Genomic DNA, 18,651 nt, shown 5'->3' on the forward strand with positions numbered 1-18,651 from the left:
TTACTTAAGACTCCACCTTCTTCCAGCATTATCACCAACTAAGTTACTTAAGACTCCACCTTCTTCCAGCATTATCACCAACTAAGTTACTTAAGACTCCACCTTCTTCCAACATTATCACCAACTAAGTTACTTAAGACTCCACCTTCTTCCAACATTATCACCAACTAAGTTACTTAATACTCCACCTTCTTTCAGCATTATCACCAACTAAGTTACTTAAGACTCCACCTTTTTATAGCATTATCACCAACTAAGATACTTAAGACTCCACATTCCAGCATTATCACCAACTAAGTTACTTAAGACTCCACCTTCCAGCATTATCACCAACTAAGTTACTTAATACTCCACCTTCTTCCAGCATTATCACCAACTAAGTTACTTAAGACTCCACCTTCTTTCAGCATTATCACCAACTAAGTAACTTAAGACTCCACCTTCTTCCAGCATTATCACCAACTAAGTTACTTAAGACTCCACCTTCTTCCAGCATTATCACCAACTAAGTTACTTAATACTCCACCTTCTTCCAGCATTATCACCAACTAAGTTACTTAATACTCCACCTTCTTCCAGCATTATCACCAACTAAGTTACTTAAGACTCGACCTTCTTTCAGCATTATCACCAACTAAGTTACTTAAGACTCCACCTTCTTCCAACATTATCACCAACTAAGTTACTTAAGACTCCACCTTCTTCCAACATTATCACCAACTAAGTTACTTAATACTCCACCTTCTTTCAGCATTATCACCAACTAAGTTACTTAAGACTCCACCTTCTTCCAGCATTATCACCAACTAAGTTACTTAAGACTCCACCTTCTTCCAACATTATCACCAACTAAGTAACTTAAGACTCCACCTTCTTCCAACATTATCACCAACTAAGTTACTTAATACTCCACCTTCTTTCAGCATTATCACCAACTAAGTTACTTAAGACTCCACCTTTTTATAGCATTATCACCAACTAAGATACTTAAGACGCCACCTTCTTCCAGCATTATCACCAACTAAGTTACTTAAGACTCCACCTACTTTCATCATTATCACCAACTAAGTTACTTAATACTCCACCTTCTTCCAGCATTATCACCAACGCGTTTAGGAATTGCGCCTTAGGCCGTTGGATGTGCAATTACAGTGGTGGCCAAACGCTGCTCCGAGCGACTTTTAGGAGAATACAACTGAAGGAATGTTGTGGTTCTTTGCTATAGCTACCCGTGCCTTATCCACACAGGCATGGACCACGATGGCAAGAAAATCACTCTTCCGTGTTATCTATGCACCGGATTCCAATGTTCAGATGCTGTAATGAAACGCGATCTTCAGTTTACAAAGAAAACGGATTTTTTTTTCACGATGGTCCAAAGTGCCGTTTAAGAGTTAATTCGGGCTCATTGCAATTTGTCTTTCAATGTGATGGTGTGCGCGTGGAAATGAGGCTTTTTACATTTCCATTTGGGGCAAAAAAAAGTTGAATAATAAAACGACAGTGCCCAAAAGGGATACTCCGACGGCAAAAACACTTTGTTTATTTTACACTGATCTAACCGGAACCAATAAATAAAACACTCCTTTTGATTAGAATATGAATTTTATATAACATCACATTCACTCCACCCCTTTGTTAAACCCCCCCCCCCCCACAAATCTTGAGTGCCAATTCAAAAACAATTTTGAAGAGCCTGTGAAATAATTCAATGTAGAGCCGCAACAACGTGTTGAATCGCCGTCATATCACAAACACTAGATGTCAACACTCACGTTGTAAAAAAAAAACCCACACGTCTGGGTTTTCATAGCTGGGCACAGACACGTTCCGGCTCAAATACAACCCAGTTGTAAATCAGTGGCCAGGCCACTGGCCATGCAGCCATCCGTTTGAATAAAATTGGGAGCCTTTGGCCCATCAGATTTTCGTCACTCCCTTTTAAGGTACTCGCCAAAACGTTGACCCAAATGGCGCTCATTAGAAGAATAACCCTCAGGAGCTTGATGCTATAAGATATTTTAAAATACTGTGCATTAGTACGGTTGGGTGGGTGGGGGGGGGTCCCTATACAAACTTGACGAACGCCTTTCAAAGAGAAGACCCGCAACTCTGACTCCATAGACTCACGTGACAAGCAGATTTGATTGCATTGTCATCATAGTTGGCTCAACCATAAATGTAACACTTTACTCACTTCGCTTATTACAACTGCGCTCGACAAGCTCATGCTTCTCAGCGTTATCAATGACCTTTTGTGAGTTAGTAAGTGTTTGGTTTGCCAGAGGTGTACTCACACATGACGGAAATACAAAATGTCATTTTCTCTCCAATGTCGCAGCTCGACATTGCTGTGTTGGGATTCCCACGAACGAATCCACGATTTTGTTTGTCTCTACGATGCGGTCGAACGCATAGCGCCTCTGGTGGCTGCTGAGGCCACATTAACCCACTGCACAAACCGTATACAAACCGAATAGGATCTATTAAAATGATCACTCACAGTGAGAGTGGATCACGGGGATGAGGATCAATTTCCATTGACGAATCTTGCCATCGTTACACCCTCGATTCTGCGGCGAAAGCGCGGTGAGCATACACAAATTAATAAAAAGGCTGTCACCCCCCCATGCACACCAGAGGGCCTTGCCCCTCAGCCCTCGTGCCACTGAATGCAATTGGCCTTTGCTCTCCGTGGCTTCTGGGTGCACCGCTGCAGAGAGCAAGTCGACTACACGGGGAAGCGAAGCGCAGTTCGGACAGCCCTGCTAATGTCTTGGTTTAATGCGACGTGTTAAAGACGTTAGCTCGATTAGACAATAACTTAATAAATTACAATGTTGGCAAGCACAATTAAATATAACTACAAACTCAGTGTGCTGGTGTCATAAAATTATATTAGAAAAATAACGCGTTGTGCTTTTGCCATTGGAGTAAACGACTTTTTCGTAATATTGCTGTGGTTAATAACCATTACCTCATCGAATATTGACAGAGCAAAGCAACCAACCTAAAGGCAAGTGGACTGATACCGTTGGTCAGAACAGATTGACTGTATTACGAATTATATATTCATAACTGCCATGGAAATTCAATCAGCAAATAAATTTAAAAAAATATATACCAAGAATTAAACAGACACTGAACAAAACAATTCTAACAATTACAGCGTCGTATAACAGCAAATTAATTAATACGTTAAATAACTGAAGTGATTTTATGACTTATCAATGGTAGAAACTATCTTAAATTAGTGATCGTAACTTTAATTTGCATGAAATTCATAGTTTGGTTCGAACCGCTTTCATCGTTTATATTAACCGAGCCGATAATTTTTCACCGAAATCAACCTTCAAAAATCTGTCTTTAATACTTTTGAATAAAATGCATATCAGAAATTGTACTATTCCTGAAATCATCATTATCTAGAGTAAGGATATCAGCAAAACGATTCAATGAGAGCGACAAATCAACATTATATGTACACTTTACAAACCACGAACGGACAAAACATTTTGGGAAGAGGATATTGAAGTTAACGTGTGTGTGACAGCGAGAATTAGACAACCCAGGCTAACGTACTGGCCCATACAGTGATCGTTGAATAGCATTCCTATTTTAACTAGGCTTCGATTAACGGCTTGGTATTGTGTTGATGTGACATTTTTTTCAAATCTAAGTACCGTAACTGGTTATCAAAACATTTTAACCGCCCCTCACACACACTTCCACAATGTGTGCATACCGTGGTATACCGTGGTAAACAGCAGTGCTCCTCTTATCCGTGACCCTATAACACGCGACTCCAATTATCCCCGGGAGCTGTAGGGTCCGCCAAAACTCTTACTAACCGCATGTCTATTCATCCTGTTATCCGTGATTTTTTTCTCTCTCCACAAATAAGTGCAGCAAATTCGCGGATAACCTTGCGGATAATAATAATAATAGTAGTAGTAGGGGCTTGCGATGTGTCTCCCACATCACGGCGGACAACAGGAGCGCTAAAAATGCATTGTTCGAGGGTGGTCCAAACTAAAGATATTTTGCAATTCCGCAATGAACCGTACAACAGAATATCTGTAATGCTACTCAAGTCACTGCTATGATAATGTGAAATGTGTGAATCGATGGGTAGGGCTAATACCATTCTTTTACAATGTTTTGACAGCTTCAAATACGGTATGCAGTACTTCATGTCGATACAGTATACTGCGAATGTCATTAAATTAAAAATAGGGCCTCATAGTTTTCCCTTTGATAAGAGTTGCGGTATCTGAAGTGAGCTCGGCCGCTGTTACAAATATTATTAAAATGCCAGTCGTATACTCGTAAATGTTGGGTGGAATTACCGCGTGCCATCACCGACTGCGTTTCTGGATTTGGTTTGTGGGACCCGCTGTCGGAAAAAAGTGGCTTCTTAAGTGTGAACAAACTTGTGATGTCGACTATCCAATTATCGATCGAAACTATACAACAAAAACATTCAGCAAAGCTCAATTACATAAGTCGACAATGACGCACGCTCAAGAACTTAGTTACATTTTAAGTGAACTTCCTAAAGCAAGCTATTGCCTATTATCAACAAAAATAAATGATAAGTCCTTCTGCTGTACACAGCTTGGCAGATTGTTGGAACCTTTCACTTGGAACTAAAACTGTCGCCACATTTCACGGCGCAGCAGCTCAAGGTGCCGACCAATTCACCGCGGAATAACGCAGAGCAGCACCTCGCCCGTGTTTATACCCCCGCGTTCCAATTCCACTCTCCAGCACTTCCAACAACGTGGACGCAGGACTAGGGTCCACCTTGCAGAAGGTGAACGTACCACAGCAATGTTTTCGTATTTATTTCAAAACCTGGTCGAATTGGCCAACCAAAACGTCTCTCTCTGCTGCTGGTGAAAATCCCCACCAACCCTATTTTAAATAATGCACACACCGGGGCGAGAGATATTACGGTCACACCGCTCAACGGCACGAACAACCGGCGACACCTTCTTGGCCAAATTGTGGGCACGGGCAGCACAACACAACACAAATTGTGCGCACGGGCAGCACAACACAACAGTGGCCCTACGAGGCAGCCACCTCAGTGGCCGGCCCGGGTGGCGCAGAGGTCAGGGCACTGTGGCTCACACCACCACGCGCCTGGGTTCGAATCCAAGCCAGGTTCTCAACTGTTGTGAGTCGATGGTCTAAGCCCCTAACTTCAATGACTGCACACAAAATAAGCAATATATGCTATGTGTATTTTCACGTGATTTGCCAAATATAATAACAATGTCTGGTTGACTATCATACAATGAGGGTGGAGGGGGGAGTGCTGCGTCCCTGGTGTTGATCAGAGGTCACTTTATGGGACCTCTGTAGTCGTTTTGTGATATCACCTTCCACGGGACATTCAATTGCTCTGCATGAGTTCCGAACGGACACTAAATTTCATGATAGGACGCCAAGAGTGAAAATGGAACGAAATAACAAAAACAGATGCCCTATATATATTTATCACTAAAAATAAATAATATAAACATTATTCTGGCTTAAAATCTGCCTGGAAGGTGCGGTCATTTGTCCTGTGGCCAAATTAGGCCGCTGTGCATGCGCATGCCCTCTGCTCCGTGGGGATATTCCACGTTTACGATGTGCAACCCGATGTACATCTCTTGTCCAGAGTGTGCAGTATTCGATGAGTACACAACAGAGACTAAGACCTTTAACATCACTGTAGAAACACTGGTGGTCAAATTCAACGTTCCCACACACACAAAAAAAGGCCTCGTGGATTAGACACCATAAGCCATCACGCTCGAGGTAGAGAGGGCAATGAAACCTCTCGGAATCAATTGTTGTGATCACAGATTGAGCCCAACGTTCATAAGCACATTTAAAACGTGATTAATAAATAAAAAAAAACTAAACAACCCACGTGTTTCATAATCAAATGGAAGGGAGCTGCTAATAAAGCTTTGGGATAAACTGTGTGGAAATGGAAACATGTTTTGAGATAGATATAAATTCTTAGCCTCATACATGCATACACACACGTATACACACAGAGGTACACGCGCGCACACACACACAAATACATACGCACAAATCCACATGTACGTACCAAATGTACACAAAGTACATCTTACGTTCTCCGATACCACAAAGGGAAGAAATTGACGATAACAACATCACACAGTTGTTTGCAAACGTTTGGTGGACGTAAAACAATCCATCGATAACCGTCCCATCGTTTTTTTTCACGTAAAAAAATGTACAGTGCCAACTACACAGCGTCCCTTGCGCATGAAGGATAACGGAGGACAACAACAGTGCCTGGGTTTGGCTCCCCTACGTCAAAACCATCTCCGTTACGATTCTGTCCCTCCCCACGTTGGACGATAACGTACACTGCACCCACTTTCTCCCCACGAAAACAACAACAAAAATATATATGTATGTATTTCCTGTTATATACTCCATCGAAGACACGAAGCTGCAAGGCAAATCGTTACTGAAACACTCACGAAAAAATAAAAAAAAACATTTACTCGGATTAAGAACGTTGCGTTAAATGCAGCGAACGAGTTCAGGGGTTTTTTTTTTGTATTTTCTGTGGTAAAAGTCCCTTCGTGAATCGGGAACGTTTACCCACCTCAAGACTAGACAGACTAGTGCTGCCCACAGAGATGACACGAACACACGCGCTCCCTTGAGCGCCTCGCGCACACAGGCCTGTGAACGCCTTGGTCCATACATTTGTTATCTTCTGCGTGTTGTGTGTGTTTTCTCTGTTTCCCGTTTGTGTGTGTATGTATATATATATGTAGATCTGTTTTGTTTATTGCATGAAGGTGAAGTCTGCGTGGTCTCCGGGCTCCTTTTCAAATCTCTTCGCCTCCTCCTGCATGCTCTCCTTGATTTTCAAAATAGCAGCCGACTCATTCTGGTCCTGGGCGTTCGCAGTAAGGGCAGGGGGAGGTGCGGGTCGGCAGAGGGAGCGGACATTTGGACAAAATGTTTTCAACGCCACCGACGAAGTTTTGCACCCCGATATGAACATTTCAATGTTGCCTTTGAAGCGACACGTCAGCCATGATAAGGTACAGGAGGCGTGTGACTCTTCAGCCCCTCATATCTCGATGAATTGTCATGATTCGGGTTTAACATTGTGCTGAATGTAGCACCCCTAGTGGCTGTAGGGGTCATGTGACCCCAGAACATACAATAAAAACAATTCGAAAAATGGTAAGATTCTCACACACACACACACGATTCTATGCACGTATCGCTAGCATTAAAGATTTTAATCGATGAATCAATGCATTGTCACATAGCTAGCAATTGTTATAGTCGGCGGACTGATTACCGGGACACTGTATAGATCGCCCAGGCCCACTGTACCGAGAGTACGCACGAAGAGGATTACGGTGGGACACTCACTCCGTCGTTCTGAAAGGCGTTGAGGAATCCCGCAGGGATCTCACCCTCTTCCCGTGGCGTCCCGGGCTGGTTGCTGAGGTTGTTTGGCGAGTTCTTTAAAAACAAAGGAAATATTAAAAAAACAAGAGATATAATTGACAGATGCATCATCTGTTTTCAAGACTAAGATGGCAGAGCCGCACATCGCGATGTCGAATAACCCGCACGCGATTAGGTGAAAGGTCAAAGGGGCAGCCCTGCAACTGCTCGCTCATGCCACCGCTGGCAGAAAAGCCTCCGCTACAGTGAACTCTCAAGGGCATTCGTTCTATTCTTTCACATTGACCAAACGTGTTGGAAGAAGTGGGCGTACCCACACTTCACACCATCAAACATGAGCTGCCGATAAGCTAACTGCGGCTTCTTCAGGAACCCGGTTCCTGAAGAAGCTCCCAGCACGTGGAGCGAAACGTCGGACATCGTGCCGAACAACGCACGGTAGGACCCCTTCCTTGGCTCCTGTGTCCAGGTGGTTTGTTTGGCTGTGTCGGGTGGCTGAGGGTGCACAGCTGTCATCGACGCAACATGCTGACGTGCCGGTGTAGTAGCGCACGTTCAGTCACTTAAGTCAGGCCTCCCGTCGTTACACTGCGCCATGTCACATGGTTTCGTGTGATTCTTCTGCGGCACCTCCTCCTCCTGCACTTTGTGTGCGTTACACAAGTCCCTACGTCACTTTGTGAGAAACCAATCAAAGGAAATGAACGTGTGCACTCGGCCCACCTTGGGAATTCCATCCATTTCACCAGAACCTAACAGCACAAGCAAACAAATAAAATTAGCAGGAGCCCTACTGTTAATGTAACAATGCATCGTTTCATCCGTTCATATCGATGTCTCAGGGTCTCTTGATGCACACATTGTTGTCCTTCCCCCGCACCTCCGATTAGCACGGTTGGCTACGTACGGTGCAAAAGTTCAACATACACACATCGAGCAACGCAGGAACCGATGGAACTGATTATTATTTTTTTCGATTCGTGTTTGTTTGTGACGCACGCAGCCACCAGTGGCTGCTAAATTCTTCACAATAAAAAAAATACCAAATCTAGATTATTAAAATAAAATCACAGCCCTGAATCGTGACAATTCATCACATCGCTGGCGGAAACAAGGGAAGAATCGTTGTAACTTGAATCGTTAAAATAGTTAAATTATATATATATAACAAAGATGTCATCACCAAATACATACAAATTGTACAGTACTTGTTTATCTAAAATATAAAATACGATACAAGCACATCATGGGGCAGTCAGTAAGCACACGTGGTCAGATTTTTCTATCCGTTGCGAGTGTTGAAAAGTTTGGCAAAAATAATCATTTAGGCTGAATTTACATCACAGCACGCAATTTCCCATCCCCACTCTCTCATCTCCACCTTTACAATCCCCAATCTCTTGTGCGGGACCCACCTATGGAGCCGTTCATGTGATGGGGTTCCATGGGGCCCATTCCAGGCATGGAGCCCATCGGCCCCTCCGGGCCGGGACCAATGGGGAACTGTGGGACGCGGCACGGAGACACGCGGCATGGAGACACGCGGCATGGAGACACGCGGCATGGAGACACGCGGCATGGAGACACGCGGCATGGAGACACACGGCATGGAGACACGTGGCATGGAGAAACACAGCATGGAGACACGCGGCATGGAGACACACGGCATGGAGACACACGGCATGGAGACACGCGGCATGGAGACACGCGGCATGGAGACACGCGGCATGGAGACACGCGGCATGGAGACACGCGGAATGGAGACACGCGGCATGGAGACACGCGGCATGGAGACACACGGCATGGAGACACGCGGAATGGAGACACGCGGCATGGAGACACGCGGCATGGAGACACACGGCATGGAGACACGCGGCATGGAGAAACACGGCATGGAGACACGCGGCATGGAGACAGGCAGCATGGAGACACGCGGCATGGAGACACGCGGCACGGAGACACGCGGCACGGAGACACGCGGCACGGAGACACGCGGCACGGAGACACGCGGCATGGAGACACGCGGCATGGAGACACGCGGCATGGAGAAACACAGCATGGAGACACGCGGCATGGAGAAACACGGCACAGAGACACGCGGCATGGAGACACGCGGCATGGAGACACGCGGCATGGAGACACACGGCATGGAGAAACACGGCATGGAGACACGCGGCATGGAGACACGCGGCATGGAGACACACGGCATGGAGACACGCGGCATGGAGACACGCGGCATGGAGACACGCGGCATGGAGACACGCGGCATGGAGACACACACAGACCACACAATGAAGTTCTATCCGGAAGTAAGAAAACAAATACTCATTCCAATCAAAATTACTGTTTTTACCCGTAAAGTAACCGACCATTTTCCTAAATATAACAATTATTTCACTTTAAGAGCCATTGGTACCATCATGCTCTCTGAGTAATGCATTTTTGTTCATGGCATCCTGGTTATAATTTAAAATAATTTGATTTAATTTATCGTGGGTATCTTATATGGATTGAACACTTCTTCACTGTGTCTTAAGTGCATTTATTTGACAGGTTTGTATGTAGGGTACGGTTATTGGAAGGACGTGTACACTTTCCGCTACTCAGTTGGTTTTAGAAACGTTCAAAATACAGGTTTTTATGGGGTAGATTGTGTAAATGTATAAATGTGTCGTTAAACCCGCCACCACCCGACACAGCCAACTAGTAAAGGTTGTCACGTCAACAGAACGTGGCCAATTCGACTGCCCAGGTGATTGCCCAGATGACTGCCCAGGTGACTGCCCAGGTGACCGCCCAACTTCCGTTGGAAAGCTCCAAAGCACGAGACTCACGTTTGGCCGATTCCCTGGCTGCACGGGATTCATCATGGTGTACATGTCGCTCGAGTTAGAATCTGTGAACAAGAACACACACGTTCATCAACACGCACACTGAGACTACAAACTGTATTGTATTGCGTTGTTTCAGGAGGTTGGTTGTAGCTCAGGTGTCTTTCCCTTAGGAAACATGAAATAGCTTTTCGCAAATCGAGATCAAACGTCCTATCTCAGCACATCCACTGGACTGCACTCTCATCAGGTGTGCATGAGACAGATTTGCTCTCTGCCTGCCCGTCTGCCAGCTTCGCTTATCAAGCTTCGTTTCTTACTCTCTGGCACAGCTGCTCGTGAGTGCCCTCTCGGGGTGAAGAAGAGAAACTTTTAAAAATAGAAAACCGACATCAACGCGACGAAGAGCAGGCGGGCCACAGGCCCGGGCACGGCACGGTTCCCCTGCACAAGCACGAACACCCCCCGCACGGCTGCGGGAACTCTTCCACAAGCGAGCATCGTGTGACGTTTCCCTTTTGACTCTCAGCTTTCGACTCTCGGTCGCCAATCTCATACGTCGCTCCTCCTCCGCGAGACTCCCGCACGTGCGAAGCGTCACGCCTGGAAAGCTGGGGCTCTGAACGAATACCGCGTGTCATGGACATCACAGTTGGCGAGGTGTTAGCTGCCTCTCCAGGTCCTCCGGTTTTTCCCTCCACACGCGTTTAGAGTATTTGGCTGCTATACATTTCCACGTGACAAGCCACTTCGTTGAACCATCATTTGTGACCAGGTCGCTCCTGAAAAAGAGCCATAGAGCTCAGTGGGTCTTACCTTGTAAAATAAAAAATATTTCAGTTTTTAGTTTTATCTCCATGGGCTAAGACCGCCGTGCCACTGAAGGTACGGCCCCGCAGCCACACGAGGCCTACCGCTTTGGAGCGGTCAGCAAAAGCTATTTGTACATTATTGCAAGTATCTCAGCTGGTACTAATTGGGTACTAGAGGGAAATGCTCACATCCAGGCGTTGGTGCGAGAAAAGCGGACGCAAGCACCACATCAGTGAGGTCAAGGTGAGCCCTCATAGTTTTTGACGTTATCACTGAACGGCGCCGAGGTTGGTGTTGACGTGTGGGCCCGCCAAAGGTTACGTGCAAGTCTCCTCTTCGCCGATGGGTAAGGAACAGACTCCACACCGATGAGCTACACCGTTCGCTGCCCTGGACGCGCAGATTTAAAATCTCCGCGTGGCATCGTGCGTCATGATCCACACACGTGCGCGCTCAACTCCGGGGGTGACGGACACGCTCGGCCGTACCTCCTGGGCTGGGCATGATGGGAGTTCCTGGTGGGCCACTGCCAGGGGGACCCTGATGGAAATGCATTCCGCGGGAGGGAAGGAAAAGAAAACGAGACACCTCGGTGAGTGTCAAAGCGGCTACGTGAACACAGAGGTAGGTGGATGACGAAGCGGGTGTATGAATGCGATGGGCCTTGCAAGTTAAACGCAAACACCTTCATGATCATACAATGAACCAAACGGCACTGCAAAGGTGTCAATTCACACGCCTCTAGCCACTGTGCCACCACACCCCTCTCCCAACCATGTCAAATAATCGTACAAATAAGTACGCGAATACATGAAACGATTTAAGCAAAGAAAGAGTTGAGACATGAAAGAGTGGGGGCGAAGGAGTAGCCCGATGGTGAAACTCTCCTTGTTCACCCCTGCATTGTGGAACTGAAGTTGACCCCAATGAACACAACACGGACCTCTTTATAGATGACACACATCAATAATATGAGCATGTTGATGAGGAAATTCGTTGTACATCTGCAATCAACGGCCAGGATAGCTCTGTTAAATGAACGTTCTCTTGATTATACAGTGGGTTTTTTTCAAATCACGGTTTATATATGCATCTGGAAATTATTACATAAAATAAGAACACCTACCCCGTAGTTTCCAGGTGAGGGCACAGAATAAGGAATCTGCAGATATAGAAACATGTTATGAATCAAATTGCATGACAACGGATCTCATCATGTGTGCGTTTGACAAGCTGTCTCATCAACAAGGTAATTCATCAATAACCACGGACAACACAACTCACAGGAAGCGTGGACTGTTTTACATAACACCACTCGGAAACAGCATTGACCAAATGGTGCAGATGCAGGACCCTCCTGAAATAAAGGTCTTTAGACTCACCGAGGCTCTGTGAAATACACCATTGACTTTATTATTATTATATTATAAAAACCCTTTGGTATAATGTGACAGTAGAGCAACCAAACATCGCAGCGTTGATAAGCAGTGGCAGGTTTTTTTTTGCTTACGCTGTAATATTTAAGATGTCATACTTTAGATGTTTAACCTTGTAGCCAAGCCATAATGCTCTGGGGATTTCCCGTGATGCTGCATTTCCAAGAAGTTGTTTTTACCTACGCGCCCATTATTCATCAAAATTAATCTCTCATCATTCCATACACTGTACCGACAAGCACATCAGACTCTTTGATTGTTGCGCTGTGGACACCCATCCGCACGCATGCCATCAACCACGCTCGTGCGTTAATTATTTTAAACAATGTTTTTGGAGGAGACGTAAATGTCAGGTCATGTGATGAGACAGCTCTGTGGTCTGTGGGGAGGTTCTGGAGAGCAAAAGTGATTTGTCCTTTGCCTGGATGCCAATATCACAATCGGGACATGTGGTTAAATGCGTCAAGAGTAAAACATGACTTACTGAGTTTGGGTTGGGCCACGGTCGACCACCTGGGACTCTGCATGGAACAGAATAATTAATGTCACTTCCACGGTGTAAATTCCCTCCCAGCTCCCAATGGGCAGCAGCGTCAACACGTTAGTCCCCGTGCATGAGGAGTGTCATAATTCATCTCGCGGAAGGTCGAGGAATTGTCGCAAATCATGGGTAACAATTCTATTCAATGATCAATCCTTTCACCTTGTGTGTCCCGTTTGGATTCTCTTATCTCATACGTAGTTTGTGTTTGCTCCAGTTGCCTCGCGTGATATTTGCATGTCACTTGCATACAATTTGCACGAAATTAAACAAAAGGTCGATTCTTGAACAGGCCGCCGGACGCATGAATTGTGAGCATTGAACATTGGCATTAACGATGAACCGACTGACGCATCCACTCTCCCATGCGACGCGGCTCAACGTTACGCAGTGCACTTATGGTGCTCACCTCCATAGGACACCAGCAGCGCCAATGGTGACCACATGGACAATACAATGCCGCTATGCACTTTTTTTAGAGCATTTTCTTAAACGCAGTTGTTGAGCACAGGTCCAAAGGTTCAACAACAAACAGTACCATCAAAGATTTAAGAGGGAAGGGTGTAACACGTTTCTTGAATTCAGCAGGGTTATAAGAGCCTCGACCAAATAGATGATGGCAGAGGAAATCCAAAGTGGAGCAGTGTGCGAGGGAGGAAAGAAGCAGAGAGAAAAGTGTGGTGACCTGCAGTGTGGTGAGTGTGTGGGTGATTTACAGCCATAGTAAGATTGCATATTGAGGGGGATGTCAGAAGTTGCTATGGATTGCGTCATCACTCCCACTGCAGCAGCCAATCAAAGTCCATGAAACATGGCCACCACGAATTCACTCACGCAACATGGCGCCTCTGACATCATCACTGTGCGTGGGAAGCCGGTCAGTGGCTGGGGTGATTCATGTTTATTTAATGTTATTATGAGTAATAGTGCCAATAATTATATAATTTCACTAACAATTAGTTTACTTTGCTTTTGGACCATCGATGTAAGAATGACGGGTCCTGACCGCCCAATGATTCTCTCCTAATTTTACAAAGCTTAACTGTCTTGACTCGCTTATGGGATCAGGAGTTACCACAAGCATCAGCTTACGCAATTTTTTGAATTGCTTAAGTCGGTCTGTACTCGGGCCCTCTAACCGCCTGTCAGGGCACGAAAAGAAAGGGCTGTTAATTGAAATTGGGTGTTGCTTACAAGGGAAGTCCTGGCATCCCAGGGCCTCCCAACGAATTGTGAGGAGGCCTCATTCCTGGTCCGTAACCCTGCAAAGAAATACATAACGGTTATTTTTGTATGCACAGTGTACATTTTGTATCTATTATATATATAAAAAATGAAAGTCTGTCTGTCTGTTCCAAATACAAATCCACACCTTGAAGCTACCGCCACCATACTTGGCAGCGCTACCTTTTAAAACCACGCGGAAAACCTTAGCTACATGGCGAGCTGACATTTTTATACTGGATGGGCCCGGAGCCCCCCAAACGGCTCCCCACACGCTCCCAGTGACATCACCATCCCTAACTCAGCACACAATAACCTGGCCCTGCACATCTAACAGTTAAATAACGACCCCTCCTCCTCATAAAGCTAATCTAAAATTGCCATTGATTGATCACCAAAAAACACCGTTGGTGATTCCAATTAGCGGTCAGCCACGGTGAGCTTGCCCATCGTCTTTCCATGCGAGACAAACAAACGGCATTGACGCTTCAAAAAAAGTTTCACTATATAATTCCGTACCCCCATTGTGGCACGTTACATTACATTTATGACAGGCCCCCATGGTACAGCAACATCGTAACAGTTGCTGTAACGCCATGGACCCCTTCTGAATACAGTGATTGGGCCACTCTACATTCAGAAAAGATAGCCGCAAGTACCCGGGCAACGCCGGGTATTTCCTGCTAGTACATTATACAAACGCTCACTACAGACCTCGAAATGGGAATGTATTTATCTCATTGCATGATGTCAGGAGCACAATTACAATGTAATAGCGACACAAAGTCAAACAAAACTTGTTATGTCCCATACCTGAGGCCCCATCGGTCCCATCCCACGTGGCCCTCCAATCCTTTGCAGGGGGCCTCCCATCACAGGGTGACCTGCGGACAGCGGCAGTCCACACGGAGACACACGCAGAGTACAAACACCACCTTTGTGTAGATTTCAATACACTCACCCACTACACCAGATATACAATTTAAAGTGCACCGACCCAGCGGAGTTCGAGGCCAGGTTTAGATACCAAATGTCACGGCGTGCATGCAGGAATAGAACCCAGGTCACTGAGAATGTAGGGCGCTGTGTGTGCGTGTGTGATAGCTATCTCTTTAGTCCTCTGCCCAACAGCAGGTGCTTGGCTTAAACTCCCTCCATCATATCTTATCTTCAGCCATCATCTTCATTCCCCTGTCCAGCTTCCGCTTCCTTCGAGTTTCCAAGCAGTACATTTCTTTTTCTGCCTCTCATGCCAGAATCCTTCCGTTAAGAACTTCCTTCAAAAATCAATCCACACTGTTTGCCTTTAGAATTTCTCTCTACCCAAACCTGTTTTAGAACTTCGCCATTACTTTCCCTTCCCATGATCGTCGTCAGCTACGATCAATCCACTGCTGGATGAATGCCGCCGCCATCTCTCACGATCCTGCGGTGCAACAGGCGACCTGATGCCTCCACCTCGAGCCGATTTCATCGCTCCATCTCCCTGGGTGACGCGCGTCCACTCGGACGCGTTCCGTCCCCTTCCACTAACGTACACAAATGCGCGTGCGCTAATTAAATGAGCGCGAGCCGGTGTGTACACACGCCTCCGTGCACATTGGCAGACTCAACGTGTGCACTCGCACACCGCTGGCCAAACACCCGGCGCCAGTTGCCAAGTTTGTAATTGACGTCAGCATGGCTTTGTGACAAAACAAATAGAGAGGCAGACACCTCCATTTAGCCTTACACATCATAGGGCCTTGTGCTGTTCGTGAGCACCTCTTAAAAGACCAGCACAGCACACAGGAGGGGTGGTGTGGGCAGCACCATGCCTGGCCACGTTTGTCTCATCAGTCCTGATGTTTGCACATCGCATCAGGTACTCATTTAATGCCGAGTCGACCTAGGAGAGGCTCACAAATGGTTCACATACTTGCTACTGTTAGCAGTGGTTGGGAATTACACTCAGTTTGCCAGCTTCGTAGAAGGTCTCCTAACCACAGCGCAACCCAAAATACAAAGATCACTCGTATAGCCTACATTGAGTGTAGGGGCAAGTGCTATTCGTGACCACCTATGAAGGCCGGCACGGCACATGAGGGGGTGGGTGACCAGTACCAAGCCCAGGCGCCGCTGTCTCCCCAGTGGCAATGTTTACACACTACACCAGGTGCTCATTTGAGGCTGAGTCAACCTAGGGAAGGCCCAGGACCGGTTCAGTCAATCGTCACCGGTGGTGGCCGTGAGTGGGTAATGAACCAGGGTCGCCGGGTTCGTAGGGCAGTGCGCTAACCACTACACTACTACCCACACGTGGCCACCAATGGACGAATGTCCAGTGAAGAATTGTATTTTCATGGTAAAATGCACTCGTAAGCTCAGAATACCACTCCAGAGAGGACACACAATACCTGCCACGGACGTTTCCAATAATACGAAACGGAGTGTTCTGTATCTCTCTCCCACAACATTTCCACCCTATTCCCTCACCAACTTCTCCCTCTTCCTATAATTTCCTTCCCCTTTCTTCTCAACTTTAATCTTCATTGCCCTCCCTGCATGGTTTTCTGTCCAGTGTCCTCTCTCCCCTCCGTCCGCGTACACAGACTTCCCGTCTCTCTCCCCTGCGTGTCCCTCTCCCACACTCTCGTCTCTGCCCAGCCGCTCACCTGGGTTCCTGATGGGGTCCATGTTGTTGGGAAGGAGAGTCTGCGGGCCTGCGACAGCACCTGGAGGCTGTGACAGAAATAAACGTGATGCACTTCTTGTTGGTGACTGCTTTTAACGCAATTCTTGTAAAGTACAAAAAAACCCAAAAATAAATCGAGAATTTTCCAGTAACAACGATGGGGAAATCTGCCAACGGTATGTGTTTCAGTCGAGCTATCCACCTGACTTTCCGCTAATCTAAGTAAATGTGATCAAAGGCGTAGAGGCAAAGGTGCCATTTAATTTTTTTGTCCAGATTTATTTCTGCCGGGTTTGTCCCTCTGGCACCGGTTCCACACGTCCACAAGCCACGGTACCTACAGCTGCAAAACTAAAGATAATTCATCTAACGCACTACAATGGATTGTATAAGGGGATTGTGGCATTCATAATTGCTATGCTGGTGCTTGTTTAACCCAGGTCTACCGTGGTCTAGAGAATTTAGTCAATGTTGTCTAAACTTATTATGATCATTATAGTACAGCTCATGAAAATCCTGTTTGAGCCAGCTCTCTTGAGCCAGCTCCCTTGAGCCAGAGCCCGGCCTGAGCCGAGCCATGACGAAGAATACGGGTGGCCTAAGACTTGACTAGCACGTGACAGATTGTCGTCGGCTAGACTAATGCTACGACTAAATTAATTAAACGTGACACCTCAATTAACACTACTTTCTAGCAGCCTCTAACCAGGACAAGTCCAGACAGAGCACGTCGTGAGAAGCAGCCTCTCTTACTTGACCAGGCATCCTGTGGTGTGCTCTGGGTCCTCCTGGGTACCGAGGAGACATGAACGGCTGGAACACACGAGCACACACACACACACACAGCAGCAGCAGCAGCACGATCAATTATAACAAGAGTACGTATTTCCCCACAAGACTCTCGCCAATGCTCTCTGGAGAGCCTTGAATGAAGGGGTCTTCATGGAGTGCAACGTGAATTCCGCTTTCATCGTTTCTCCACGCAGGAGGAACTCGGAGTGCCAGGAGAAAACCAACGCACGCAAAATCCACCACCCTCCATTGAAAACAGTTGCTGTAATGCCAATACAGTAAAGATAAATGTTGCAGCCCTGAAAATGCTTGTCCGTGGTACTCGTGGTGGAAAGACCTCCAATGGAGGGAGCTCCATCGAACCCCTAGAGAGGCTACAACTGATGCTTGAGGAATCAACTGATCCATCGGTCCAACCTCCCAAATTAGTGTTGTAAGAGTGAGCATTGCCAACACAGAGGGAAATACGGAGTCACTTTCAGGCCTTGACCTCATTGCTACGACATACTAGTTCAGGTTATGAGATACTAGCTGTACTACCCGGCTTCGCCCAGGACTTGGATTCACCACACCCGGCCGCCTTTGTCTCCCCAGTGACGATGTTCACACACCACAGCAGTTGCTCGTTTGAGGCTGAGTCGACCTAGGGGAGGCCCAGGACCGGTTGAAATAATCGTCACCGGTGGTGGCCGTGAGCGGGAATCGAACTCGGGTCGCCGGATTCGTAGCGCGGCGCGCTAACCGCTACACTACAATGCGTTACGCTTCCACACACAGACACAGATACACACAGACACACACAGACACAGATACACACAGACACACACACAGACACACACAGATACACACAGCGCGCTAACCGCTACACTA

General features: G+C 46.5%; 1 protein-coding gene across 6 annotated transcripts in view; it reads right to left on the reverse strand.

The window, feature by feature from the left end:
- Window positions 1–18,651, reverse strand: part of LOC116948813 (single-stranded DNA-binding protein 2) — a 163,841-nt gene that overhangs the window by 4,345 nt on the left and 140,845 nt on the right. For 2 of the 6 annotated variants that reach the window (XM_076071802.1, XM_076071800.1), the window contains exons 7-18: window positions 17,743–17,802; window positions 16,970–17,036; window positions 15,129–15,199; window positions 14,286–14,353; window positions 13,035–13,071; window positions 12,241–12,276; window positions 11,603–11,654; window positions 10,305–10,366; window positions 8,886–8,973; window positions 8,194–8,222; window positions 7,432–7,524; window positions 60–6,940 (exon numbers count right to left, since the gene is read on the reverse strand). In XM_076071802.1, coding sequence (XP_075927917.1) covers window positions 6,830–6,940; window positions 7,432–7,524; window positions 8,194–8,222; window positions 8,886–8,973; window positions 10,305–10,366; window positions 11,603–11,654; window positions 12,241–12,276; window positions 13,035–13,071; window positions 14,286–14,353; window positions 15,129–15,199; window positions 16,970–17,036; window positions 17,743–17,802 — 774 coding nt within the window. In that variant the 3' untranslated portion in view covers window positions 60–6,829. Of the gene's footprint in view, window positions 1–16; window positions 6,941–7,431; window positions 7,525–8,193; window positions 8,223–8,885; window positions 8,974–10,304; window positions 10,367–11,602; window positions 11,655–12,240; window positions 12,277–13,034; window positions 13,072–14,285; window positions 14,354–15,128; window positions 15,200–16,969; window positions 17,037–17,742; window positions 17,803–18,651 lie in introns of all 6 variants that reach the window. The other 4 variants (XM_076071799.1, XM_076071801.1, XM_076071804.1 and 1 more) reach the window with 4 other exon arrangements.

Source organism: Petromyzon marinus, chromosome 35, assembly GCF_048934315.1.
Source record: "Petromyzon marinus isolate PM22_M1 ecotype Great Lakes invasive population chromosome 35, UKy_Petmar_22M1.pri1.0, whole genome shotgun sequence".
In the NCBI taxonomy this organism is placed as follows: domain Eukaryota; kingdom Metazoa; phylum Chordata; class Hyperoartia; order Petromyzontiformes; family Petromyzontidae; genus Petromyzon; species Petromyzon marinus.